The following is a 27,656-nucleotide window of genomic DNA, read 5'->3' as shown; positions in this document are numbered from 1 at the left end:
TACATGTCAGTGTACTTAAGGCAGAGTCTAAAGTGTGCCTGAGAGGATTTATCTGTCTGGGAAGTATGACATATCTGCTGATGCCAAGGCAGAAGAAAATGGTGCTCAAGGACACTTCAACTCTTTGATTCAGTTGCTCTCCTCCCATCATTGTGTTGCCAGCACTCTCACTTTTAGCATGAATGCAGCCATTCTCAGATATTGTTAAGGGCTTCTTGTGGAAGCAGCAGCTCAGGAATTTGAGCTGAATTGTTTGCGGTTTCCCAGACAATAATAATACTTTAACTCTTCTATAGTGTACTTTATCCATAGACGTTAAGGCACTTTACAAAAGAAGGTAAATATCACCCTCCTTTTACAGAAGATAAAACTGAGGTGCAGATAAGTACGTTTTTTTTCCTTAAGAGGAATGGGAGTTGGAGTTAGGGACGCCGCAACAAATATTTTCTTCAAGGCACTGATTGCACAGTACTTCCCAGCCCTTACCTTGCCCCATTTGTAACATTAGCGGTTTGCAGTTACTGCAGTTGGTGTAGCCTGGCTTGTAGTGCCTAGAGAGGGAGTGAATGAGTCAACTGTTTTCCTCCCTTCTTCCAAAGCAGTCAGTCATAAATAGCTGGTTCAACAACAAGGTGAGAGGCACAAAGGCATAATTTGGAGGGGCATTGCCCCCCCCCCCACAAAATGCAAGCCTCTGTCAGGCACAGAATTTGCACCCCCAATGCACACCCCCATTGGTATGACTGGAGCTGTCCCCCCAAATATAGAAGTCAAACTACCTATGGATAGGCAGACCAGAGTGCCCACTATTTTGAATTCATATTTCTGCGGTGTATACATAGCTACAGCTGGAAGTATGATCTGTAGGAATGCTTTTAACAACAAAGGCCTCTTATTTTTACATATACTTTTTTTGGGGGGGAGGGGTCAAGTTGACAAATTTAAGTAGGTGAGGTGCCCACAAGGAGACCACCAAGCAGTTACCTTGGAAACTGTTACGCTCTACAAACTGGTCATTTGGCTATATGGAAAGCCTTCCGAATACTACTAATTACACTGAGGAGAACCCAAACCTTTTCTGCCAAACTCTCTATGTGACTGCATAAGTGACAAGATTGGCCCTAAGGATGTTTAGGGCCCTATCATAAAGCAAATTCTGCCATCAGCTACAAACCAGTTCAAAGCAGTCAAAGACTGGATTGTCACTTGTGAAAGATAAGAATTTGGCCCATTCATTTTCAGCATGTCTTACAATAAAGCCACAGTTTCACTGGAAGTAACCAAATGCAACAGAGTATTTCATAAAAATTACTTAACATAAAAACAAATGATATATAATGCAACAAAGCCTCATTCGTAATCTCAGTTTGCTAAACATGGACTGCAACATACAATCTTATTTTAGTGCTTGTATACTTTAACATGATTTTGCAATCAATCTGATTGCCTTCCAGTAAAACAAATTATATAGTTGTAGCACTAGCATATGATTTAGAACAGATTGGAGTACCATGGGAAAACAGAGCTTGAGTAGCAACTTTTTTAAAGACTGTATCAATGAGCAATGTTCCACAAATTCAGATGACCAAGATAATTTAAATGTACAAGGAAACAGAATAATGCCACACTCAAAGGGATGTCATAGAGCGCTGGACTGGAACCCATGTGACCTGGATTCTAGTCTCATCTCTTCCACTTGAATACTGGGTGTCCTTGGACAGGTCACCGTATCTCTCTATGCCTCCACTTCTCCATCTATAAAATGGGGATAATGACACTGCCCTGCTTTATAAAGCACATTGAGATCTACTGATGAAAAGTGCCATACAAGAGCTAGGTATTTATATTAGTATGCTTGTTCTCTTCCCCTGAACTTACTTTTCTGTTTGTTTATTTTTTGTAGGGTCATGCTTTCTGAGACAGCCAATGTGCAGGGACTGTTTTTCCAAACTACTAGACATAAGCCCCACTTTAAACCTGCATCTGTCTGGGCAATAAGGTAAGAATCTATTTAAACCAATGATAAAACACTCATTTGGCCTGTCTACACAGCATCTAGGAATGAGCCTCCCAGCCCAGTTCCATTCCATTTATGCCAGCAGAGCTCACACTACTACTCTAAAAACAGCTGTGCACACGGTGCTTTGAAGTTGCAGCTTGGACTGGAGCTTGGGCTCTGAAGTCTGGAGGGGCTTCAGAGTCCCAGTTCCAGTCCGAGCCACAATTTCAAAGTGCCACCTACACAGCGATTTTTAGCTGATATTAGCACACCCTGCTAGCACAAGTCTGTGGGCCTGGGTATAGATGTACCCATTAACTTCAATGGAAACTGAGCTAACGGATTGCTATGTGTTTTTGAAAATCTCACCCACAATAACTGGGTTACAAAATGTAACTTGACAGCTCAGCAGTAAAATTACTGACCATGTCCCACTGAGATATGTTGCCTCTTCGCAACAGCTTTTAAATATATTCAATCACAATAACCCATTTTCAGGGTTCAGCCATTTTCAACTCTCAACTGCTTAATTATCATTTAAAGCTCATGCAAAGCATCTGCGGGTTTTTTTTTTTTTAAGAAGACCATAGAGATAATTATGAGGTTTCAAACTTTGAACAAGGAAGAGGACTAATTTTATACATTACATACACCTATTTAGTGGAAAACCCACAGCTCCCATTCTAAAAGTTTAAGGCCATGAAGTTAGTTAGTTGCTCACATGGAGCCTGATCAAGCTCGCACTGGAGTAAGTGACAAAACTCCCACTGTTTTGGGAGTTTTGAATGGCACCAGGACTGGGTCTTTGAAGACTACAGACTTGCAACCTGATCTGAACCCAATGGGAATCGACTACAAGTGTTGGGTACAAGTTGGACTGGAAAAAGGGTTGACACACTCAGGCCAGGTTCAGGTTGGGCTTTAAAATTAGGCCCAAGAAGACTGGGGGCGTGAGAGGCAAGGGCCAGTGGCTGGTGGAGGTGGTGCCTGCACTCACATCAGCTGTTTCCAGATGAGGGAGAGAGAGACACAATGTGGCTCACCTCAAGTGCAGCAGCATGGCCAGCCGGGACCCTGCACTGGTCAGCCTCTGCCTTGCCCCACACTGCACCTGACCCTGACTGCCCAGCCTAGAGTATTTCATGGTGCCCTTGCTGCAACAATTCAGGAAATCTGAGGTAACCATCAGGGGGATCTGTAAGTGGCTACCGATCATGCACCACCACACCATCCCAAGGTCTATACCCCTCCCACTTTGACCTCCTCCCCATGCCTGGATTCCTGCAGCGGGGCCAGGCAGGAGGTGACAGTGGAAGTGAAGAGGAGGGGGGTTTCTCTGTGTCTGCACAGTGATGGGGCTGTCCAACCGTCTGGCTGCGGTTTGGGTGGTCCAGGGGGCTGTGGCCTCACCAGCATGCAGGTGGCCCTGGGCTCTTTGGGGCAGGGAGAGGGAGCACTGCATGTTTGTGAAACAGAATCACATGGTCCGTTTGCAATGTCCCAGCCATATTGCTCTTCCAGCTCCAACATTGGCAGCTCTGCATCTGACCTTGCAACCCAACTTGAACCCAATAAAACCCAACTACAAGTGTTGGGTCAGGTCAGACATGACAATGACTTGACATACTTGGGCTTGGATCAGGTTCAGGTTACTTGTGGTCTAGTTGGGTTCAGGGTGGGCTTTACAGTTAGGTCTGATGACACCTCAATAGGAGATCCCACCGAGTAGGATCAGAAGAACACATCTACACTACTACCATGAGAGTGATATTGTTATCTTTATGCAAGATTCCCAGTGAAATCAGAACGAGTTTTAAATGCACAAGAAATTGAGGGCCAGGCTGAATGTCTGTGAGGCAAAAGAGAAGGGAAAAATATCTTTAAAAGACATTATTTTTTAAGTGTGTCTTTCAATGGCATGGTTAAATATTTTTGTTCAAAACTTTTTCCAGCAAAAAATAAAGATTTAATGATACTAACATTTTGTATTGATTTTGCCAAATTGTTTTGGTTGGAAAAAAAATAATTATGAAAAGAAACCCTACCATGGACACTTTATTTGGTTTAATAGTGCCTGTTAATTCAGTAACAAACATAAATCATGATAATTTACAGATGTTACTTTCACCTATTTCTCAGAATACATCTGAAGCTAATATTAGCCATAGGACCAAATTTTGGCTTCAGAGTCAAAATGGTAGTCATATGCATACATTCAATATTGCCAGGGAAAAAGAATAAAAGTTAAAATAAGGTCTACAGAGTTCAGACAGATGCTGTCCTGAGGGCAGATAAATTAGCAATCTTTGAATGTGCCTGATCAAGGATTAGACTAAATCTTCACTGCCAATAGACAAATCTGTAACAAGTGCCCAATTTAAGATCACCACCATTTACAGTGCAAATTATTCCTTTACCTCACTGATGCTTCTATCAAGCAATTAATTATTTCTGGTCTCTAGGATGCTCACTTAACTGAGGTTTCATTTTCCACTTAAGCATAAAAAAGAAAATGCCAGTTTTTATGTGAACTGGGCACAATAACTTTCATCAGTTAGTCTCAAGTATCTACAATGCAATTACACCCTCTTACATAAGCTTGGGGAGGTTCAGCTATCGCAGGCTTCAATGGTTTTGGAGATCCCCATGACCATATACCACTCCCAAATGAAATCACCCCCATGTCTTTTGTTAGCTCCCTATTCATAGACTGGCAGATTTAATTTTCATATTAATAATGAAATAGTCAAATCAGTTTAGTTTATTCAAAGCAGTGATTTGAAAGTAATTCTGAAAATTCTGAATTATATTTATAAATCTTTAAATTTATTCTTTCTATAAGAAATTACATTGTTTATATTGATAAAGGCCAGGATTTAAACCTAGATTAACAATGCATTTATAGTAATGCAACAGCAAACAGATGTTTAAAAACAGCTATTTGGGTCATACTTGATTAGAAAGTTCCAGAGAACTTTTCCTAAGTACATTTATGAAAATGTTGGCAAACAACCTGCACTGGGCTGCACAAGAGAATTCTCAGCTATAACTCTTTTTTCTTATAACCTTAGTGCCACAGTTATGAGACAGAAAAATATTACAGTTCTGTGTTAAAGAGCCTTGCACTTTGGAGTCACTCCTGGGGTGAAGGACTATGAAAAGCTGCCTCTCCTCCTATATTCTGCTGACCTAGTTAATGCTAAGGCATGTCAATAGCTGATGCCTAAGATAAAGTTCACGAATACAGGTAGAAGGCATGTATGGCATGTAGAAGGCACGTATGGACAGACTTGCAGATGGTCGTCTGTCTGCATCAAAATTTGGCAGGCTTCAGGACAAAACACGGCATCCTGGTTCCAGCAAGCTTTGAACTGAGACTTTCTCTGAATCATTTATGTGTCAGAGGTAGCTTCTGGTGACTAACGTAGCTCTGCACAGCAGAACAACGGGGTCTGAATTCATAGACTCTAGAACTGGGAATAAACCTCATAGGTCTAGTCCAGCTCCATGCTAATACAGGTTTGCTCCCTTGAGCACATATATTTGCATTTTGTCCAGTCTAATTTTGTGTGTGCCGAGCAACAGGGCTTCTCCATTGTGGGGTGAATCTACATGCAAATAGATGATCCTTTTAGCCAGTCCTTCCACCAAGCTATTAGCTCAGATATTCTGTATATGCTGCCAATTTCTATAGCATTCGGTTGTTTTACATTTAAAAAAAAATACAGAACTGCAATACTGTTCATGTACAATAACATTAACAAGATGCTGCACCTAGTAAGGGAGACTAAAGGACCCAGCGGTGAGGGCACAAGACTGAACAAAAGCCTGGAGACTAAGATTTCATTCGCATTGCCTTTGCCTGACCCTGGGCAAGTCACTGAAATTTGTATCTTAGTTTTCTCATCAGTAAAATGAGTTTAAATGCTACTGACGTAGCTTTGTAAAGTGGTGTGAGATCCCTGGAAGAAAATCACTAGCAAAGAGCTAATGGTTATTTTATCATTACTAATGACTAGGAACAATAGGCTAAAAGTATGAAAGATTGCATTTGGCAGGGAGATTTTATCAGGGTGTGGATGTCTCTGAAGAGAAGTGTTCAAGCCCCATAGCTTGGTATATAAAACTAGACAGGGCAAGGCATTAATACAAGTAATACCATTCTAAGAACCAAACCTGTGATGTCAGGGAGATGGGTTAGATGACCTAAGAGGTCTGATTCCCAGCTCTGGATTCTATGAATTCAAACTGTGTTGCTACGCAGAGCCATACAGAGATTAGTAAAATGACTGCCTACTAGAGAAAGAAAGTTTGAGATAAGAGGTCAAATTTTCAAACAGGCATTTTAAACTGTGAATGCAAAATAAGTAGACAAACATGTTCTAAATGGAAAATTAAGCTGAATAAAAGTGTGGTTTATGATTGCAATTGCCTGTCTTTGATTGCATTTACCTAGTATACAGGTCTGTCGCATCTTACGCGCATTTAACATGCACGATTTCAACTTTACGCGGTTGGCAAAAAAAAAGAGAAAAACAACAGTTTTAATACTATACCTGTAGTGCAGGCGATTTCGCCCGACATTGAACTCAATGGGGTTTTGGCTATACGCAGTTTTCGCTTTACGCGCTAACCGCGGAACGGAACCCCCGTGTAAGATGAGACAGACCTGTATGTTATGTTCTGCAGATGCAACTGATGTGTGATAGGCCAAGTTCAGCAGTACTATAGCTGAATTTAGCTCTGATTGGGAAAGACAATATCTCTAGAAAGAAAAACTCTGGAAAAGAAAATTGCCACTTAAATTCTCAAGGGCAATGTTTTTTTTTTTTTTTTTTTTTTTTTTTTTTTTTTTGGCCTTCTCTCCCATTTCATAAAGAATCCCTGATAGCTAAAACTTTCAGACTCCACTTTACCTAGAGAAAGAGAGAAAGAAAAGTGGTATATTGCCACTGGGGATTATTTCCTTTTTTTACTGTAATTCAACCTGGATAAAAGATTCATGAACATTCATAGTAGGCAGATGAGGTAATATCTTTTATAGGATCAACTTCTGTTTGTGAAAGAGACAAGCTCTCAAGCTACACAGGGCTCTTTTTCAGGTCTGGGAAAGATACTCAGATTGTCACAGATAAATACAAGGTGGAACAGATTGTTTAACATAAGTAGTTAATATATATTGTAAGAGACTATTCAAGGTGAAGCAGCCAGTTAACTCCTTTACAGTCATAATGACATAAGATGGGAGTTAATGGGTTACAGATTGTTGTAATAAGCCATAAATCCATTGCCTTTATTAAGACCATGATTTTTTAGTGTCTAGCAAAATTATGAATGTAAGTTCCTAGGCTCGATTTTTGAAGGTGTTGTGCAGGCTTCCTTTGAGAATGAGGACTGAGAGGCCAGATATGGAGTGATCATTTTGTGAAAAGTGCTTGCCCGTGGGTGATATGGTGTTTTTGTGCAAGAAGTTTAGTTAATGTCACCTTCAGATTTCTGAGTCACAGATTTTCCTCTTTTGTTTGACAGATAAGGATAACAAAAGGATAACATACAGGTACATTTGAATTAAAATAGAGACAAATGGTACATGAGAGAAAGCTATAGGTTATATTGGTTATATCAATGGGGAAGTGAGGCTCTGCATTGAAGCTATTGATAGCTTGTCCTGTCAACTGCCCCATCAAGTAAATTCCAAGCTCTCTCAAAATTTTGTACAGATATATTTGATCTTTGCCAGCATGAAACCGTTGGCCAATTTAGTTTTACATCTGTTTCTCTATTTTTTTACCCAGAGCTGTGTTTTTCTAACAAAATGCAAAACACTGAACTAATCTGCTAGCAAGATGCAAAACTGAAATGAATTTTTGCAAGAAGAAAACAACACTGAGGGACATTTTGAACTATCCATTTCATTTCTGATTCTCCATATAGTATGGTATTCTGTAACATTTAACTCACTAGCATTTGTAATTGACTGCAGCCTATTTGCTTGGTTGTTTTTATAGTCTTCTAATCACGTCTTCTACCTGCTAAATTCTCCCCACCCCCACACCCATGAAGAAGCAAAAACCTCACTAGCCCAAGTCTGACACATGAATTTTCATATCACCTAACAACCACTGTATTTTTCTCTTCAACCAGAATCAGTGGAGTCATGAAAATCCAGTTCCTTCCTTTGACTCCCCAGAACCCAAGCCTGCAATCTCCTGCCCATTCTATCTCTGTGAACTTATCCTGTCCCCATCTTCTGTAATCTTCCCTCTCTTCTATCCTACAACAACACTGATGTCATTATTAGTAAATATCCACTTATTGAATTTCTTTCCCCAATTTTATCCCTTTCCTACTAACCAAACACATAAAAACATTCATCAGCTATCTGAATGGCCAGTGTCTTGAGAAACAGTGGTGCCTCCCTGGTCTAGCATAATTAGAGCTAGAAATAACAATTATATATTTCACACTTTAATAGCACCTTTCATGTGAGAATCTCATGTGAGAAACTTAGTGCACATTAGTTTAGCCTCACAACACCCTTGTGAAGAATTATTTGCATTTTACAGATACGGAAGATGAAATACACTCTGTGACTTACCCAGGTCATACAGAAAGCCTGTGGTACATCCAGCAGTATAACTCTTCCTCCAGAACTCTCTCAAGAATAACAAGTCCTAACTCAGATGCTGGCAGATTTCACTCTCTCCAACACCATAGACATCCTGATTTGCCCTGCCTTCTCTCCGAATCTCTATTACATTCAATCTGTCACTGTTTCTCACTTGCTGCTTTTCTCACCTGCTCATGTCTTCAGCAGAACTTCCCAACCGAGTTGGGCAAATTACGGCACCTATGGGCAGAGCCCAACTGGGGATAGCAGGTCATGTACTGCAGCAGTGCCATTGATGTGTTACTACCTAAAGAGGAGCAAGTTTAAAGCTCCCAAACCGGAGAGACGGAGGATGAAAGGGTGCAGTGCATGCTCCCTATAGAGCAGATCTCAAGGTTCTGTCTGGTTCCAGGAAAGTGGGACCATGCCCAGACTCCGACCCAACAACTTGTCCTCTCTGGTGATGCTATACACCCTGCACAGGGGAGCATAAATTATTGCTGTCTCATGAGCACAAGTGTCCTAGGGAAAGGGCTAAGAGGCTCTTCCACACAGAACACTCACCCAGAGGAAGCCATAATTTGTCCCCAAACTGATAGCCTACACCAGGGGTAATCAATAGGTAGACCATGGGCCAAATCCAGACCACCAGACATTTTTGAACAGACCCCAACATCTTTTTTAGTTATTATCATCATTATTAGTTGGAATTTCTTATTATTTTCTCTAGAGTCTGGACCTTGACTATATCTTTACTAAGAAATTTGGACCTTGACAAAAAATAATTGACTACCCTGGCCTACACTGTAATTGGTAAGAGCCCTCTCATCCTAACCACCACTGTTCCCTGTCCTTCACCTCTAGTGGAGAAAAAGCTGTATATTCTTTTAGACTCAGGAATCTTTTGTTTTTCATGTTGCCTAGATCTATATATTTGCCTACTATCACCCCCAAAATACTGTCCTGTCCACAGCAGACACTATCTCAACTCCTTTGCTGAAGCTCTTATGCATGTCTTCCTTTCTTCTTAGCCTGAACTAGTGGAATGATTTCCCTTATGGATTTCTTCAGTCCATACTACTAATTCTTCTAACTTTGTTTTGTCCAAAATGTACCAGCTAATCACCTCATTTATACCATAAAATGGGAACACATTACCCGACCTTTAGTCCATTTCAGGAACCAGTACGTTACCTCTCTCATAGACTTAAAGAATTTGCCCCTCCCACACCCAGCATCCCCCACCTCCCTTTCTGAAATTATCATTGTAATTCAGCCCATTCCACAGCCCATACCACTGTTTCCATTCACATTCAAAGACACATATCTGTCTCCTTTTGTCCCCATAATCCAGAACAGCTTCCCTATCTCGTTTTACCTATTTGAAGATTCCCTGATAGCTCATATCCATCTCTTCTCTTGATCTACAGCTCCTAACTCTAGAACAAAAATGAAATCCCCTCCAACTCTCACTTTTCCTGTGTTCAATCCATTATATAATTTCACCCACTTCTATTCACCTTTCCTCCTGAAACATTTCTTATTAACGCCTCCTTCTTCTCCCCCCAAAATACTGTTTTCTACATTGCTACAATTATTTGTTGTATTTACATAGACTGTAATTACCTGTGAACCTTGGAACTTTTCTCTGCCTTTCATCTTTTTTCTATATTATTATTTAAACAAGAGAATGTGGGAGAATTAAATTCCTCAAATTCCCAACAGCTGTGAGTCACTAAACCCGAGAAAGGAACTGACAAGCCTCATGAGAATTGATCCCATATGCATATGGATTAATATTCATTAGATCTGGCCAAACTGAGATGAACCCGGATCCTTCTGCCTATGAACATAAATAGCCTCAATATTTCATAAACTTTCAATGACACAGAAGTGTTTTTAATTTGCCAGAAGAACCTCTATTAATCCAGTAAATTTAATTTTAAATAAGAAGGGAGTTGGGCATATAACATTTTAATTTGCAGAATTAATTGTCCTATCAGAGTACAAGTAGACAGTATGTTCAGCCATTAGTACACTCACTCACTCTAGAGCAACAATATAAAGCAGAGTCAGCTTTCTAAACTGTGAGATCATAGTTTTAATAGCCACATGAACAAGTCATAAGATAGGGACTCTATCCAATACAGAGAGGATGCAGAACTACTCAAACTCCACCAGTCTAAATTACTGCAAAGGACCCACACCTTTACTCCTGCACCAAGTCCTGCTGAATTCAGTGGAACTTTGCATGGGAGAAACTCTCCAGCATGGTTGGGTCCCATTGTGTAGAACTTTAAAATCGATACAATCAGTTAAATGAAAGCCAAGGACTTACATGTTTAAAAGTGACTAGTGATTCTGGGTGCCTAAATTGAGATATTTTAAAGGATCCTGATTTTCAGCGATTGAATGCTCAGCACTTTCAGAAAATTAGGACCTTCTTAGATGCCTCAGTTTGAGCATCCAAAAAGTGGGCATCTAGTTACCTTCAAAATGGAGGCCAAGATATTTTACCTTGATCCAAGATAAAAGTCTAACGCCTGTATCAGTAGCAGCGTTCACTATAGCACTGCTCTAGGAATTGGCCAGCAGCCTCTTGAAATATATTTTTGAAGATTATTTTTAAAGGATGTGTCAAGAAAGGACATCATCTGTTTTACACACATTGCCTATAGCTAAATCTTTGTCATGAAAATGTTGTATACCGTCAGCTAACATAAAAAAGAAAGTGAAATAAATTGTAAAGTAGATGTTAACATAGTCTATAAAGGAATAAAAAAGCATTTCTTTTTGGAGTTAACTTAGTAATGAAGGAACAAATGCCATGTCTCAACCTCATTTCATTTCTAGCTTAAGGTTAATTATTTTATTGTCACTGTTCATCATAAGCGGCAGTAAAGGGAAACTTTACACTTTTTTATGATTTGTATAATATTTTCTTAGGCCAATGTACATGTGCCAGCAATGCCACTCTGGCATGTACATTGGCCAAACCAGACAGTCTCTATGCAAAAGAATAAATGGACACAAATCTGACATCAGGAATCATAACATTCAAAAACCAGTAAGAGAACACTTTAACCTGTCTGGTCACTCAATGACAGACTTGCGTGTGGCAATTTTGCAACAGAAAAGCTTCAAAAACAGACTCCAAGGAGAAACTGCTGAACTTGAATTGATATGCAAACTAGACACAATCAACTTAGGCTTGAATAGAGACTGGGAATGACTGAGCCATTACAAACATTGAATCTATCTCCCCATGTAAGTATTCTCACACTTCTTATCAAACTGTCTGTACTGGGCTATCTTGATTATCACTTCAAAAGTTTTTTCTCTTACTTAATTGGCCTCTCAGAGTTGGTAAGACAACTCCCACCTTTTCATGCTCTCTGTATGTGTATATATATCTTCTCAATATATGTTCCATTCTGTGCATCTGAAGAAGTGGGCTGTAGCCCACAAAAGCTTATGCTCAAATAAATTTGTTAGTCTATAAGGTGCCACAAATGGCTTTAATGTAAGTTCTATTTATTTAAAAATGGTTTATTATGGGCAATTACCTACATTTTCTATTCATCATTTACTGGTAAACTACTGTGAAAGTCTGCAGCTTCTCTTTTGAACTCTTTTAAGGTGAAATTTGCCTTTCTGCAGAGGACCATTGAGAACTATAAATCCCCTAAGACTTTTAAGACACTGACAGGGCCGGCTCTAGGCACCAGCTTAACAAGCAGGTGCTTGGGGCGGCCAAGGGAGAGGGGCGGCACGTGCGGCAATTTGGGGGCGGCAGGTTCCTCACACCCTCTAGGAGCAAAGGACCTGCCGCTGAACTTCCAATTGCCACCGCCGATCGCGATCGTGATCGCGGCTTTTTTTTTTTTTTTTGCTTGGGGCGGCAGAAATGCTGGAGCCAGCCCTGGACACTGAAATCCTACTTAAGACCTATTTTGCCCTCAAAATAGGATTTCAGGGGTTCATAGACCTTTTGTGGGTCTTCTGCAGAGCAGTGAATTTCAATCTTGTTGATTAGCACTTCCTTTGTTACAAACTATCAGTGCAATAGTGGGCATCGCATTTCAAGAAAGATGTGGAGAAATTGGAGAGGGTCCAGAGAAGAGCAACAAGAATGATTAAAGGTCTTGAGAACATGACCTATGAAGGAAGGCTGAAAGAACTGGGTTTGTTTAGTTTGGAAAAGAGAAGACTGAGAGGGGACATGATAGCAGTTTTCAGGTATCTAAAAGGGTGTCATAAGGAGAAAACTTGTTCACCTTAGCCTCTAAGGATAGAACAAGAAGCAATGGGCTTATACTGCAGCAAGGGAGGTTTAGGTTGGACATTAGGAAAAAGTTCCTAGCTGTCAGGATGGTTAAACACTGGAATAAATTGCCTATGGAGGTTGTGGAATCTCCATCACTGGAGATATTTAAGAGTAGGTTAGATAAATGTCTATCAGGTCTAGACAGTATTTGGTCCTGCCATAAGGGCAGGGGACTGGACTCAATGACCTCTCGAGGTCCCTTCCAGTCCTAGAATCTATGAATCTTGCAAGTGGTCTGCATTCAGAACTCCCACTATATTCAATATATGCAATTAAACTGGCTAGGATAAAAATTCATAAATATAATATGAACCCTTATGCTTCAGGATATAAAACAACTTCTAACTGCCTGGAATTGGGAAGAAGGTTACCCAACAGGGATATTATTGCAAAGTTGTCCATTGTGAGAGTTTTAGACCTTCCTCTGAAGAATCTGCTACTGGCCAATTTTGGAGACGGATTAATGCATTAAATGAACCACTGGTCTGATCTGGTATTGCCATTCTTCTGTTCCAAATGGAAGTTGTGAGCAGAGCACTCATTGCATGAGGCCCTGAATGCTATGTAGCAGCAGTAAAATGTCAGCTCTCCTTCAGAAACACCAGAAGCATTCATAGTTTAAAAGTGACTGGTAAGTAAAAATACTGTTTTGAACATTCCTCGGGTTCTTTGATTTTTTAATGAGCGTTTTTTAATTTAGAGCCACTAGTCAATGGGTCAGTTTCTGGAGTAAATTATTTCTCAGCATGAGTAATAATGGTAGAATCTGACTTTTTAATTTTTAAATGTCTAGCTTTGTCACTGTCTTGAATGCAGAACTCCTACAAGCTTCAACTGAGTGTTTAAAAATATGTAGGCCCTAAGGTACAAGAATTAACCACTGTAGTCAAAGAATTTAAATAATCTTGAAAAAAGATTTCTTGTTAGCTATCATAGCTTGGTGATCCAGTTATTTGGACTGAGATTGCAACTGTTTCCTCAAATCATTGCTGTATGTTCAGCAGAAAATCTTAGCGGCCTTCCAGCACATGCATGGTGATAGACCCTAATCAGTAGAAGGGTTAATATACCATGGAAATCCATTAAAAACTCCACAACACAGGATTTCTAATTTCCGTTAAAATTATGCCCACCCCCAGGCCTTCCTATACTAAAAACAGGAAACTGAGCTGTTTAGTGGTAAAGCCTATATGATAACTGGAGGAGCCCAGCATAAAGAAACAAGAAACTCTCCTGGCACATCACTGTGTGGAGGGATAGACAGATCCTGAGCTCTATTCTGATACCCTGGAGAGTCTCTCTTCACCCCCCGTGGCCCCCGCCCAAATTGATAATTCTGATTCTGACTGTGGGGTTTCTTTTTTAATCTTCATTATTGCTTTTTCTCAGCTGGAAGGTCACTTTAGTAAGGCAGACATTGTACCTCCTCATCAACATCAGTGGATAGTGACAGCAATTTTCTCAGGCTGACTTCAGGCTCAGACCTAATATTAGACAGTGAAGGGTTCTAATAAACATTTTAGCATATTTATTAACTCCCCCAGTTATCCCATAGGCTTTTTTCTGGTGAACAGCTTGGTTTCCCTTGGGAACCATGTTTCATAACTTTCTGGTCTTCCATAACCCAGGAGACTGTGAATAGATAGGACAACACTTAAAGGAAAGCCGTGAAAAACTACTAAGGAAAGAAAGAAAGAAAGAAGGAAAGAAAAGAAAGAAAGAGGCAGTAATATTAAGTGCTGAATCAAATATCTTCCTGCCTCAGTGACTAATCACAGCAGTCTAAATATTAGATCCATAACAACATTCTGGACTTCTACTGTACTTTTAACCTACAAATCTCAGTGTTTTACAAGGTTAGTAAGCATTTTTATCCCCATTGTACACATGAGCTAACTGAGGCCTGGAGAGGTTAACGTCAGCCTCTTCAGACTTGAGAGTTGTTGGTGCTCATCACCTCTGAAAATCGGGCTAGTTATTTAGATGTCTAACATTAGGCACCTGAGTTTGAAATTGTTGGATTTAGTGATTTACCCAAAAATCACACAAGACAACTGCGAAGATAAGAAAAGAATGTTGGACTGACTCCCAACCTTATGCAGATTCTATTAGCCCACAGCTCTCCAATACTGAGGTTGAACACACTGTAGTGCACACCACCTTGAATTTCCAAAGCATTCAGCCAAGATATTTAAAAAAAAAAATGGGTGCCTGAAGTTAGGCTATTTAGTCACCAAAATAAATGGGCTGTTTTTCCAAAAGTCCTGAGTATCCAGCAGCTCCCATTAAAATGAATGGGAGCTGTTGATTGATCAGTTTCATGGAAAATCACAACACTTAATTCGGTGCATACATGTGGACATAGGAACCTAACTTTAGATACTAATTTTTGAAAAATCTTGGCTTTAGTAATTTTATAGTGTTTTTTTTAACCAATTATGCACATATAATTTGTGTGTGTAAATGCTAAACATGGCTAGGGTGGCCCTGGCACCTCCTCAGAATACGGGATTTCAACGCCCCTGCCCATATGGTCCCTCCCCCTTCTGCATCAGCCTACCCATATGGCCCCACCCTATTTTAGCCCCCACACACAGCCCCACCCCCTTCAGTGTCGGCCCCCTGCACTAGCCCATCCCTGCCTGCATGACTCTGCCCCTGTGTGTGAGCCTGCCTGCATCACTGCATACGGAGGTGTCACCTTGACCCTGCACCTCTGGCATCCTCCTGCATCCACAATCTCTTCCTATTCTCACCTCTCATTTTCAATGGATAAAGCCATGTCCAATGCTAAGTCTCTACTGGACAGGAACAGTACGGCATAAATCTAGGATTGTCCGGCTTTAAACTGGACAAATGGCCTCCCTACATATGGCATGAAATAACATATTGTACACAGATGTGGCCATTCCCATCCATGTGAACCTGAATGTATGCACATGTATTTGTGTGGCCTTGTGTATGAACAAATAACTGATTTCCATATGCCCACTGGATACATACGTTCACGTATCTTTGAAAGTTTGGCCCACTATGAGTTTGAGACTCCTAACCGGGTTGCTTGCATGTATTTGAATCTCATCAGCATGGTAGAATCACTACTTTTAAAGTACCTTCTGTTTCACTGAGACATTGTCATCATATGTATTTACAATGTGCACAGCAATGCAATGCTATTTTTGTATTCCTGGATCACATTCATATGTGACTTCTGCCTTAATAAACTTTATAAAATCAAACCCAACCTTGAGCTGAGCATCAGCAGTTCTTGCACTGGGATTGAACAAAACAACAACAGTGTTTTTAATGGTGGGATGGCTAAACAAGACAGACTGTAATAACATTTTTATACATACAAGACTCCTGATAGAAAGAGAATAGGTATCCACACTGACCATAGTCTGTATTTTCCGGCTCCCAACAATTTGATGGCCAAAAATAGGGTGTCTATAGAATAAAACAAAGTAAAACAAAAAAGCAGGGAATTCAGGTTAGACAAAGCAAGCATTATACAATTCCTAGACTGACACTGTTTTGTAAAGGCTATTTATGTTTTCTTCGGAAATCCACTGTATTGTAAATCCAGCAATTTTGAAATAGACATCAAAATGGCAAATTACTTTTGTATGCTTATTTATGGTATTTGTGTAGTGTGCTAGAATGGCAGCTAAGAATGAAGTATTATTATTATTATTATTATTATTGATAAACTACAGAACAGGTACAGAGCAGCCCTACTTTCTCCAGGAACATGCTCACACCAACATGAAGAATCAACGTTTAGAGGTGAGAAGTTTTTGCACTCTTTATGACCCATTCAACCTTTGATTTTGCAGAACTTGTGATTAATAAACGGTATGTTAAGGTTCTAAGCAACTCACTAGTAGGTATTTAATAGAGTTGGTCAAAAAGGACAGGCTATTTTCACAAAAATATTCAAAATTTCAAAGTTGTATTACTGTCGAGGCCTTCAAAATGCAGTTCTTTATTTTTCCATTAAAAAATACCTAAAATGTTATTTACATTTTTTTTTATTGCAAACAAAATGATTTTTTTTTATTTCAATAGCATTTTGTTTATATCGTTGGGAAGATATCTTTAAGTGTTATTAATATTTTGTAAGAAATGAAGAAAATAATTCATTTTTGAAAGACTATATTTCAATGAAAAACCTTGTTCGATTAAAAAAATCAGACAGCTCTAGTATTTATATACACAGTATATTCATATGTATACACTAATATGAAATTTGAGATATGATATTATTATAGTCAAATGTCAGTATTTGTGTTGGTTTGTTTTTGAATTTTTTCCCGATGGAACTGGAAAAATGAAAAAATGTCTTTTTTTAGGGTGGATTTTTCGTTTGTTTATTTTTTCTTTCCCTCCCCCTCTCTATTTTTCCTCATCCTTCGACACCCACACCTTTTCAGTGGTACAATGGAAAACAACGAGAGAAAAGGTGGTGAAAGGGAAAAAGGCGGGAAGTGAAAAATGAAAAAGCAAAATGAAAAAATGTAAAACAAAATTTCAGAAATAAAAATGGTCAAAACTAAAAATTTCTGATTAAAATGTTCATGAAATATTGCTAATAAATGAAAAATAATTCCACCTGCAGAATTAAAATGACTGAAATATTTCACAATAATATATTTTCCATCTGTTGGTCATTGCTAATGAATTGATATTCACTGTTCTAGAGCTCTGATGTTAATTTATATCACAACTCATTGCATAAACTGAGGTTCCTTTTGCCAGGTTCCAATGATTAAATGTTAATCTTAAATGATGGCAGCTCCCCCCCCCTACCCTCCCAGTGAGAGGCTCAGAGAGCCTTTAACATAGCACTCCCATACATGGCGGTAAACAGCCATGCCCTCCCACCCAAAAATCCATGCACAACTCTATACCTAAATTAGCAGAAGCATATGCTAAACCTTTTTTAAAAGATGCAGCAGGGCCCACTAATAAAAATGTTTCCTCAAGGTACTTGGCAGCATCATGCCTGCTTTATCCATACATAGACATACTGACTCCAGGCATGCCACTCTCAAGGCACACGCCTTCCCAGTCCCTGAGTCTGCATGGCTATAAATGCAGGAGTCTGAATTTAGCCCTAAAGCTGTCCTAAAATAAGCTAACACTGATATCACCCTGAGTCTTGGACAGCAATCCCTTGAGTGTAACTGGAAATGTGTAAGCCATATGATGCAGCTTTTCTCTCTTAGCCAACAAACAGTTCTTCCAGACAGAGCAATAACACTGTCCTTTTCTTACATGGACGCTATAGATCTTAGGCCTGATCTACACTACAGGGTTAGGTTGAATTTAGCTGTGTTAGGTGGATTTAAAAATGACTGCATCCACACAACCAACCCCATTCTGTCGACCTAAAGGTCTCTTAAAATCGACTTCTGTACTCCTACCCGGTGAGGGGAGTAGCGCTAAAATTGACTTTGCTGGGTCGAATTTGGGGTAATGCAAATGCAAATCAACGGTATTGGCCTCCAGGAGCTATCCCAGAGTGCTCCATTGTGACCGCTCTGGACAGCACTTTGAACACCAATGCACTAGCCAGGTAAACAGGAAAAGCCCCGGGAACTTCTGAATTTCATTTCCTGTTTGATCAGTGTGGCGAACTCAGCAGCACAGGTGACCATGCAGTCCCCCCAGAATTGTAGAGCATAGAATGTTTCTATGCTCTCCCTATCATCTCCGTCCCTGAGGTTATCACAGATTAGAAGGTGAAAAAAACCGCACTCGTGATGACATGTTTTCCGAGCTCATGCAGTCCAACCTGCACTGCTAGGGCACAGCTTAATGCATAGAGGCATTCAGTGGCAGAGGTCGGGAAAGAATTAAGTGATCGTGAAGAGCAGAGGCAGGATGCGATTCTGAGGCTAATGGGGGAGCAAACGGACATGATGAAGCATGTGTTGGAGCTGCAGGAAAGCCAACAAGAGCACAGACCCCCACTGCATCCACTGTATGACCACCTGCCCTCCTCCCTATGTTCCATAGCCTCTTCACCCAGATGCCCAAGAACATGGGTGGGGAGGCTCCAGGCACCCAGCCACTCCACTCCAGAGGATGGCCCAGGCAACAGAAGGCTGTCATTCAAACAGTTTGATTTTTAGTGTGGCTACAATAAACACTGTGGCCTTGTCCTTCCCTCCTCCCCCACCCCACCTGGGCTACCTTGTCCGTTATCTCATATTTTTTAATTAATAAAGAAAGAATGCATGGTTTCAAAACAATAGTTACTTTATTTTGAAGGGGGCGGGTGATTGGCATACAGGGAATTAAAATCAACAAATGGGGTGGGTTTGCATCAAGGAGAAACACACACTACTGTCACACCGAAGCCTGGCCAGTCATGAAACTGGTTTTCAAAGCCTCTCTGATGCAACAGCAGTGGTAACGGTGAGCTGAGCAGGCTCCATGCTTGCCATGGTATGATGTCTGCATGGATAACCCAGGAAAAAAAGGCGCAAAACAATTGTCTGCTGTTGCTTTCATGGAGGGAGGGGTGACTGAGAACATGTACCCAAAACCACCCGCAACAATGTTTTTGCCCCATCAGGCATTGGGAGCTTAACCCAGAATTCCAATGGACGGCGGAGACTGTGGGAACTGTGGGATAGCTACCCACAGTGCACTGTTCCGTAAGTCGATGCTAGCCACAGTAGTGAGGACACACTCCGCCGACTTAATGAGCTTAGTGTGGACATATGCAATTGACTGTATAAAATCAGTTTCTAAAAATCAACTTCTATAAAATGGACCTAATTTCATAGTGTAGACATATCCTTAGTCTTATCTCAAACATGTGACATGCCTCGTTGCATCTCTGCAATTCATTTATTTCAATATTTAGCTTACATTATTCTTCTTCTTCTCCCAACCTTTCCCAGCATTTAAGGACTGGGTAAAATAGTGGACCATGAAGAATCTCCTGGAGATGAGGAAAAGTATGAACCCTAAACATTTAGGAAAGGGGTTTAACTTCTCCAAGGAAGAAAGAACAGAAGAGGGGGGCAGGCCTATAGACATAAGAAACAACAGATCTAGGGCTTGTTGTAGAGTGGGGTGTATATAAGTGAGGCATGAGATTCACTATAAGTATGAGTGTGTAGAAGGAAGGGAAGACTAGCTGTTCACCTCTCAGCTGGTTATGAACCTCCCAGAGTTATGCAAAGAATCTCTGCCCATGTTCATGATCTCCTCTGTGCATAAACTGTGGTGTGCAAATGCATGTGACTGCCAACCTAGGCACAGTTTGAGAGGGTGGTGGAGTTTTGATCTAATTATTTTGCACAGTTCAATCATCTACAGTAGCAGAATTATCTGTTGTGTACATCACAATACAGATACCTTAGGGTACATACATTAAAAAAACCCTGAAAACCCCATTACATGTACTACAATTTTCAGGCAACTGAAAGCTTTGCCTGGGAGATTTATAGAGGTGTTGCAGTACAAGCATTTTGTACCATAACCATTTTCATAGAGAAGATTATCAAACATTAACTTTTTTGAGTGGAATGTTGAAAACCTGAAGGAACTATCAGTAGTTAAAAATTTCATTTTGCCTGAGGAGTGGCTGTCAAGTGGTTTGCCATGAATGAGTGGTAACATTCCCTATTTGCTACTTTGCCATGACATCCTATTTATAGCTGAAAAGAAGGCAGGTGGCGGAATAGTTTTGGGAAAAATCAAATAGTGTTTATCTGCCCAGGCAGAAATAATGCTGCCAACTTACATCACTACAATTTTAAAGCATTTGGTCTACATGTATCTGTACTTGGGTATTCCTAGGCAAGCAGTTCTATTCAGTCCTGTGCTGGAGAAATAAGGTCATATCTAGCACCATAAATATTATCAGAGAACCAAATTCATTGGTTTGTACAGAACAGATTGTCTCTATAAGGTTATTACGAGCCTGGGTAGAAAAGTGGCTCTAGGTAAGCAATGATACCAGGCTGATCAGACATGGCATAAGGACATTGGGTGGTGGGGTAGGTTCCTGCTGTGCATTACAAAAGTGAATACACACTCAGTATCATTACACTTGTATAAATGCTGCTGCACATAACACAAAACCTAATCTCCCAGAATAAAGTGATTTTAAAAGCAGTGCAAATGGAAAGATCTGCGTATTACTTGTGTTATATGAAAAAGTAGAGAGACTGAAAATATATTTAAAATATCTACAACATGGAAACATTAAACTCCACCCCATTCAACTGATAATGTTATATGTATTCCATGTACAAAAAGAGAGACTTTATTAATGCAGTACTTTAAATTCTCAATTTTAACACCTACTAAATTACTAGAACCACTCCATGCAGTAAGTAGCAAGTCTGACTCAGTTTAGCTTGTTAAAACCATAGCCTCAGGTAGTATAAACAATAGGAATAGATGAATATCTGACACAACAGATGTAAACTTACTAATGCCTGTCAACATTGATGTTTTGATTTTTTTTAGTTTAAGTGTATTGCAATATGTTCATTTAATTTTGAACAAATTTTAATTTTGTATTGCAGAAAGAAATCATACAAAAAGCATGGTGACCAACTTTTGGCTGATGCCTGACACAAACACACCCAAGAGCAAATTCTCATACAGCCATAGAACTGCAGCAAAGAAGTTGGCTGCTACGCGTATGGGTCCTTTGCATCATCAAGGGCCTTTAATTCCTTCAAACCAGGAATGATGGAGGCATAATTAGGCATGCCCAGGGGAGAGACGGCCTGGTCTTCATGTTAATCACGACGCTAACTGGGGCCAGAACATGGATGTAATGTTAACTCTGATTTTGCAATCTACATGTGTGCCCTTTGAGAAGTTGCTTATAACACCTTCCCATAATTTAGCCTTAAATCTTTATTAGGGAGCCATTTTGCCATTAGAGTAGCAGCAACACCATCTCTTACAAGTTAAAGACTAAATCCAAGACTTTCTATATATTAGAAACTTTGTTGTATAAACTTTTAGGCAGATATATCTATGTAAAAAAAAAGCCTTAGGGAAAAATGTTAAATATTTCATAAGTATTCAACTTGCAACCTCAGATGTTGTATGCTGACAATCATCCATTAGGATAAACTGCCTTCAAGGGAAGAGATATTCATATTTTATTACAGTATACCATTCTTATTCTAGTACTATCCATCAGGAGCCACTGTATCCTAGTGAATAGGGCACTGGATTGGGACTCAGAAGACCAGGTTTCTATTTGTGGTTTTGTTAGTGACCTCAGGCAAGACATTTAACCTCTTTGTGGTTCTCTTTCCCCATTTTTAAAATGGAGACACTTTGCTCTTAGCTGTTTTATAAACCACTTTATGATCTATGGATAAAAAAGTGCTATGTAACAGCTAGTAAATATTGTTTATCATCATTGTTACTATATTAGGCTATTTATTTATTTAAATAAAAAACAAGTAAAATCCTTTCTGTACCTAAGATAGATGGTTAACACTGTCTCTCTTGTTCAAATGGTACCCATAAAAATGTCTGTTTTGGGAGAATGCTTCCTCGAGACATTGAGAGCCCTAGATATGCCAAGAAGTGCCTTCATGCACAAGAGACTTCTTCGGTACTTCTGAAGTTTTTAATGACTCATGGCAGTTCATTCAAAATTGGTCCTGGTGGACATGCTATATCTCACCAGCTTGCCACTGAAGTGAGGAGAGCCAGGATGAGTATGCAGTTTGGAAAGGCGATCACACTCCAGTCCCTGTGAGGTTGTTCTGGGAAAGGTTGGGATGCTGGGGGAAGAAGAGTCAGGCACTTTTCACTAGGAAAGCATAATTTCCAAACATGAGGCTTTTCCAAACAAAAGACTATTGGCTCACACTGAGTACAAGGAAGCATGTGCTTGCATGATGTTCCAGGAAGGAATTCTGACAGGAATTCCCCCCTCCTGCTGTGGGGGTGGGGAGGAAAGTAAACTACTTTACTTCTTTCTGGGGTGCAGCTTGTGTCCCCCCCCCAATACTTGTGCAGCTTCATCTCCGACCCAATTGCTCATATGTTGGGGGTGGATATTGGGTGTGCAGCTCCTGTTTTCTTTCACTGCTAAGGCTGCAATGAAAAAAGCCCTGCTGCTCAGGGACTTCAAGGGGACTCATTACTTCTTAATTCTTTGAATGGCTGTATTAGGGTTAGCCAAAATCTAGTCCTCTATGAAGTGTGCAGCTATCTGCTAACTTTTAGATCTCCTCCTCTGAACAATATTAGGTGAACTGCCCCAGGAACAATTAGATGCACCTAAAAATGGTACAAATTGAAAACAGTTATTTCTATACCCACATACTTTTAAAAAGCTGGGGGCACTTATGATTTTAACAGCCCTCCTGATGGTTACAATAGTAATAGAAAAGCCTAATTTTGGTTGTAAAAGGGCAATTGAACAAGTGGAACCTAAGCTCCACTCATATTCTCAGCCATTCATACAGAGAAGTAGCTTGTTAAAAAAAAAACACCTGGAAATAATTACACTGTCAAGAGAGAAAAAAAGGGATCGGAACCCTTTGTCAGACATAGAAAAGGACAGCGTACATAACGACAGCTAGCCTATTTTCTGCAGTGCAAGTCATTGCGCTGTAGTAGGAGAGTCTCTGCGGGGATGGACTCTGCACTTTGCAGTATTGGCTACTACAAATGCTTTTTCTCTGTGTATCACAGTAGTCTAGAAATTGTTGGATTCTCTCCAGCCATGGTTCTATTTTTGATGCTCCTGGTGAGCTTTTCCACACCTCCCCCCAAAAAATTAAGTCAAAGTAAAATAATTTTACCTTTTCCCAGTTGAATGGGCCATTTCCACTTCCTAATTTAACAGCATAAGTAACATACCATTTTTGTATTGGTGTAATTTTGGTTAGAGCCGTGAGATTTTTACCAAAATAGTTATAACTCAATTATACCAGTATAAAGCTGCATCTATTGATATAGCTTACCCCCTTTATCGTCCATCAACGAACTCTACCAGTATAAGCGCATTTATACCTGTAAAACTGTGTCCACACATTGCACTAGCTACTACCCCTGAATGGTAAGGCTCACAGTTCATTTAATACTAATCCACCTTTTTCTGCCCCTGATTTGTTCTGTTATGGAAACCTTATATTTCCCAGGTATGGGATATGAATAGATTAGTAATGGTGATTGTACTAGTATTGTAATACTAGTCAAATTCATACAGTAACACGCCCCCTCCTTGGCCAAATCAACTTCCTGTTCTTTCATGTTAGATTGACAGTATTGCAGGTATGTCGTTATAAATCTACACTACATATTTGATGCTGTGTCCTTTAAGTCAAAGATCATGCTGCTTTGCCAAAAAAGGGCAGTAGAGCAACAACAGAATCGTAACATATTAGTCTAGGGACTCAAAAGGTGAGGTGTGGCATACAACTAAAATGGTGATCATGATTTGAAGGTAGGATTACTCTCCAACTTCTCATGTTTCTTCTACACTTGAAAGACAATGTTCTTCTCAGGTATCTTTGAACGGCATTTTCTTTTTTTTAAATAAAATGTTAGTCTTAAATGTCTGGGGGATGATATGCTAGTGTCCCATCAGATAGTCTTTTCTGGTTCTAATACATTTATCAAACACCAGTACTGTGGATCATATTTGTCTCAATGTACAGAACAGGAGATCAAGCTGTTCATTGTATGAAACAGGAAAGAACTAATTTTAAAACTAGTGTAATAACATTCAAAAAAGGTACAAATAAGTATGCAAATAAAAAGAAAACTTATCAGTAATAGATATAAAATCAGATGTATTCTCCTAATCTGCACTAGAATACCTGCTCATTTTTTTTCCATGAGCACTACAATGTGACCAACTGGTCAACATAGAAATCTCTCACTATAAAGTTGAGATCATAATCGAATATGTGCTGGTAGAAGACACACATGTACATCTCTCAGAAGAGGAAATATTCTGTCTGAAGTGTTCTACAGAGCCTGTGAGGAAAGAGCCATAATGTGTTACATTCCACACCCCAGAACTCCATCAGATCTTTACAAAGGAGGATCCTGTTGAGGTTATGCAATTTTATTTCATCTGTTAGACTTTTCAAGCCATTGGAGTTATTGTTATTTCAGAGAGGGACATTTCCATCCCCATATAATTTTATGTAAAGATATTTGTGATGGTCCTTAGTTACTTTACATTTAAATGATTAACATACAGTTTCAGAATATAGTCCTATTAGCATTTTTAGATATAAGATAAATTGATATAATTAACTGGGCCACTGAAAGGGGACGATATGATAACAGTTACAATAAATAGGATCTTGCTCTTAATATAAGCCTTCATTTAAGCAACCCAAGAACATTTTAAGCATACTTACTTGGAACCGGTAAAAGGTGCCATCATCCTTTAGTGTTAGAACATGGTCTGAGATTGGAAAGAAATAGCCATGGGCGGCCATTAACGTCCCCAAATGTAGAGCTTCCACTGTTGGGATGAGGGGAAAGAAAAGAACATTAAAAAAATTAAACCTTTTCTGTATTTACAGCCAGGGACCTTTACGTGACATTTCTTCCTGTCACCTGTGAGTAAACACCCAGCTCTTTTACTATTTAATATAGAGATGGCACCAAAATGATTCCTCTTCCTAAGGAATTGATTTGTATTTCTCCCATTCAAAAGCTCTTCTTCTGCATTACCACTACCTTCATTACTAACTCACTCCATCCATTTCTCACTGATAATTACTGCCATTGTGTTGTCTAACCCTTCCCTTCAGAACAGGTCTAGAAGATGACATGGTGTTAAAACAACCTGGGATGGTAGACATTGATTCACCTACCAGTTGCACCAGTGTGATAAGAGATTTCCCTAAAATCCCCAGTATAGACAATGTATTGAAGAACGGCTTTAATTTATCTTAGCATATAAAGCCACAGCCAATAAATATATGTGTTAAGCATTACACATGTTCTTATATTTCCATTGTACCATTGTTCAGTATCAGAGATTGAGGTCCCAGGATATTGACTACACACTTTGTAATTATTACAATTCTCCTGTCAGGAGAGCAGAGCCATACTCTAACAAGAGTGGGATTGTATTAGTTACACCATGTTCTTCTTATGGTAGTTGAGTTCCTTGGCCCACAAGGCTAAGCTATTCTCCACTAATCCCTCCAAATAACTTTACAAGCCAAACCAGGCTCTGGAATATTTATATACCCATGAAATAGACAAAAAACAATTTCTGCCATTTGAAATTTTGACAATACTCTATCAAGGATGGACCAATGGCATGCATAATTTCACTTTGAAAAATCTGTTACAGTTTTATGTGTAACACAATGTTCAAATTGGTAAATGCCTATAGTTTTGCTTTCTTTATGTTCGTATCATACTTTAAAAAGAAGTGACTCTATTGTTGTAAATTCCTAATACTTAATTACTAGGTTAAAATCCCATTCCTCAGTTTTTCAGCATGGATCTATATTGTATATCCTCTCTAAACCCTGGAAGTAGCACAGTAACACCAGCAAGTCTTTGTGGCACTGGAGGAAATTACAGTCACTACATCAACATAGGAAAAATATCTATTTAATCTGTTTCCTGTCCTTGCTACAAATGTCATTTTGACAAGGATGGATTAATATTGTGCTTTTTTACACTTTCTTATGTTAGTCTTGGCTATAAGAATGAAACACAGTTCTGTTGGCTCACCCATATTTCATGAGAAATATGTGTAAACTCTCTCTTTCACCTGTCCACTCACCTGAACACTTTCAACATGAGTATTTTAAATTTTTCAAGAGGATAAATGGGAATTTTTAGCTGCCCTGAATCCAGGGCCATAGCAACAAAGAACATGGCCCCCTCCAAACATATGTCCGGGCGGGGCCCCTTACAATGCAGAAACTGGAATGCGGTATTTATTTTATACAATATACAGGGTTCATATTATGTTTATGTATATGTATACATAGGCCTACAGCGTACATGTATTCCGTATTTACGCAAAGCGCTTCTTTCGAGCCTTGTTCTCCGCAAATTGGTTAATCAATGCGTCATAGTCCAGAGATCTGGCAATCTTGTTTTCGACTGAGATAACTGCAAGCGCAGAAAGCCTGTCATCTGTCATGGTTGAGCGCAGGATATTCTTGATCAGTTTCATTCTGCTGAAGCTCCTTTCAACACCAGCGACAGTAACTGGTGTGGTCAGAAGAATTCTGATGCAAATGCAAAGATTCGGATATATCTCCTGAAGGCTGTTCTTGTATATGTACGTTAAAAAATTGTTTGCCGTGACAAGTCCTCTCTCTTTCTCGATGACATAAATAAAACAATTCAATTCCATTATGAGTTCGTTGGCATCAATGTCTCCCATTTTTCTTTCAAAATTTTTGCTGTGATTCTCCAGTTCATTTTCTCTGTGACACTGCTTCAGGCTGTTAGCGTTGTACAGAAATCCAAACAACTTATGCCACTCCACGAGTTGGTCAAATCACGACGAAACAGAAGATATGGCCTGATCAGTGAGAACAAGAAAGAACTGCGATTTGAATTTTTCTTCAGCAGAAAGATGACTCGAATCATCAGCACATTTGTAATTACGAATAACTATAAATAACATTATAATCAAACATTCTCTTCTTACGTCGCACCCTGGTTTCTGGAAACACCTGCTCAATACCCATATGCTCTGCTATTTCACGTGCATTTGT

The 27,656-nt window shown here is 39.6% G+C and overlaps 1 protein-coding gene across 1 annotated transcript in view; it reads right to left on the bottom strand.

Annotated features, from left to right (window-relative positions):
* RGS7 (regulator of G protein signaling 7) overlaps positions 1-27,656 on the bottom strand; it is a 417,353-nt gene that overhangs the window by 73,609 nt on the left and 316,088 nt on the right. Inside the window, exons 5-6 of the mRNA XM_034765031.1 lie at positions 25,317-25,423; positions 16,332-16,383 (exon numbers count right to left, since the gene is read on the bottom strand). Of these exons, the coding sequence (XP_034620922.1) occupies positions 16,332-16,383; positions 25,317-25,423 (159 nt within the window). The remainder of the gene's footprint in view (positions 1-16,331; positions 16,384-25,316; positions 25,424-27,656) is intronic.

The sequence above is a fragment of the Trachemys scripta genome, chromosome 3 (genome assembly GCF_013100865.1).
Source record: "Trachemys scripta elegans isolate TJP31775 chromosome 3, CAS_Tse_1.0, whole genome shotgun sequence".
Lineage (NCBI taxonomy): Eukaryota > Metazoa > Chordata > Testudines > Emydidae > Trachemys > Trachemys scripta.
Note: the sequence above shows the minus strand (reverse complement) of the source record. Positions and strands in the feature narration are given on the sequence as shown.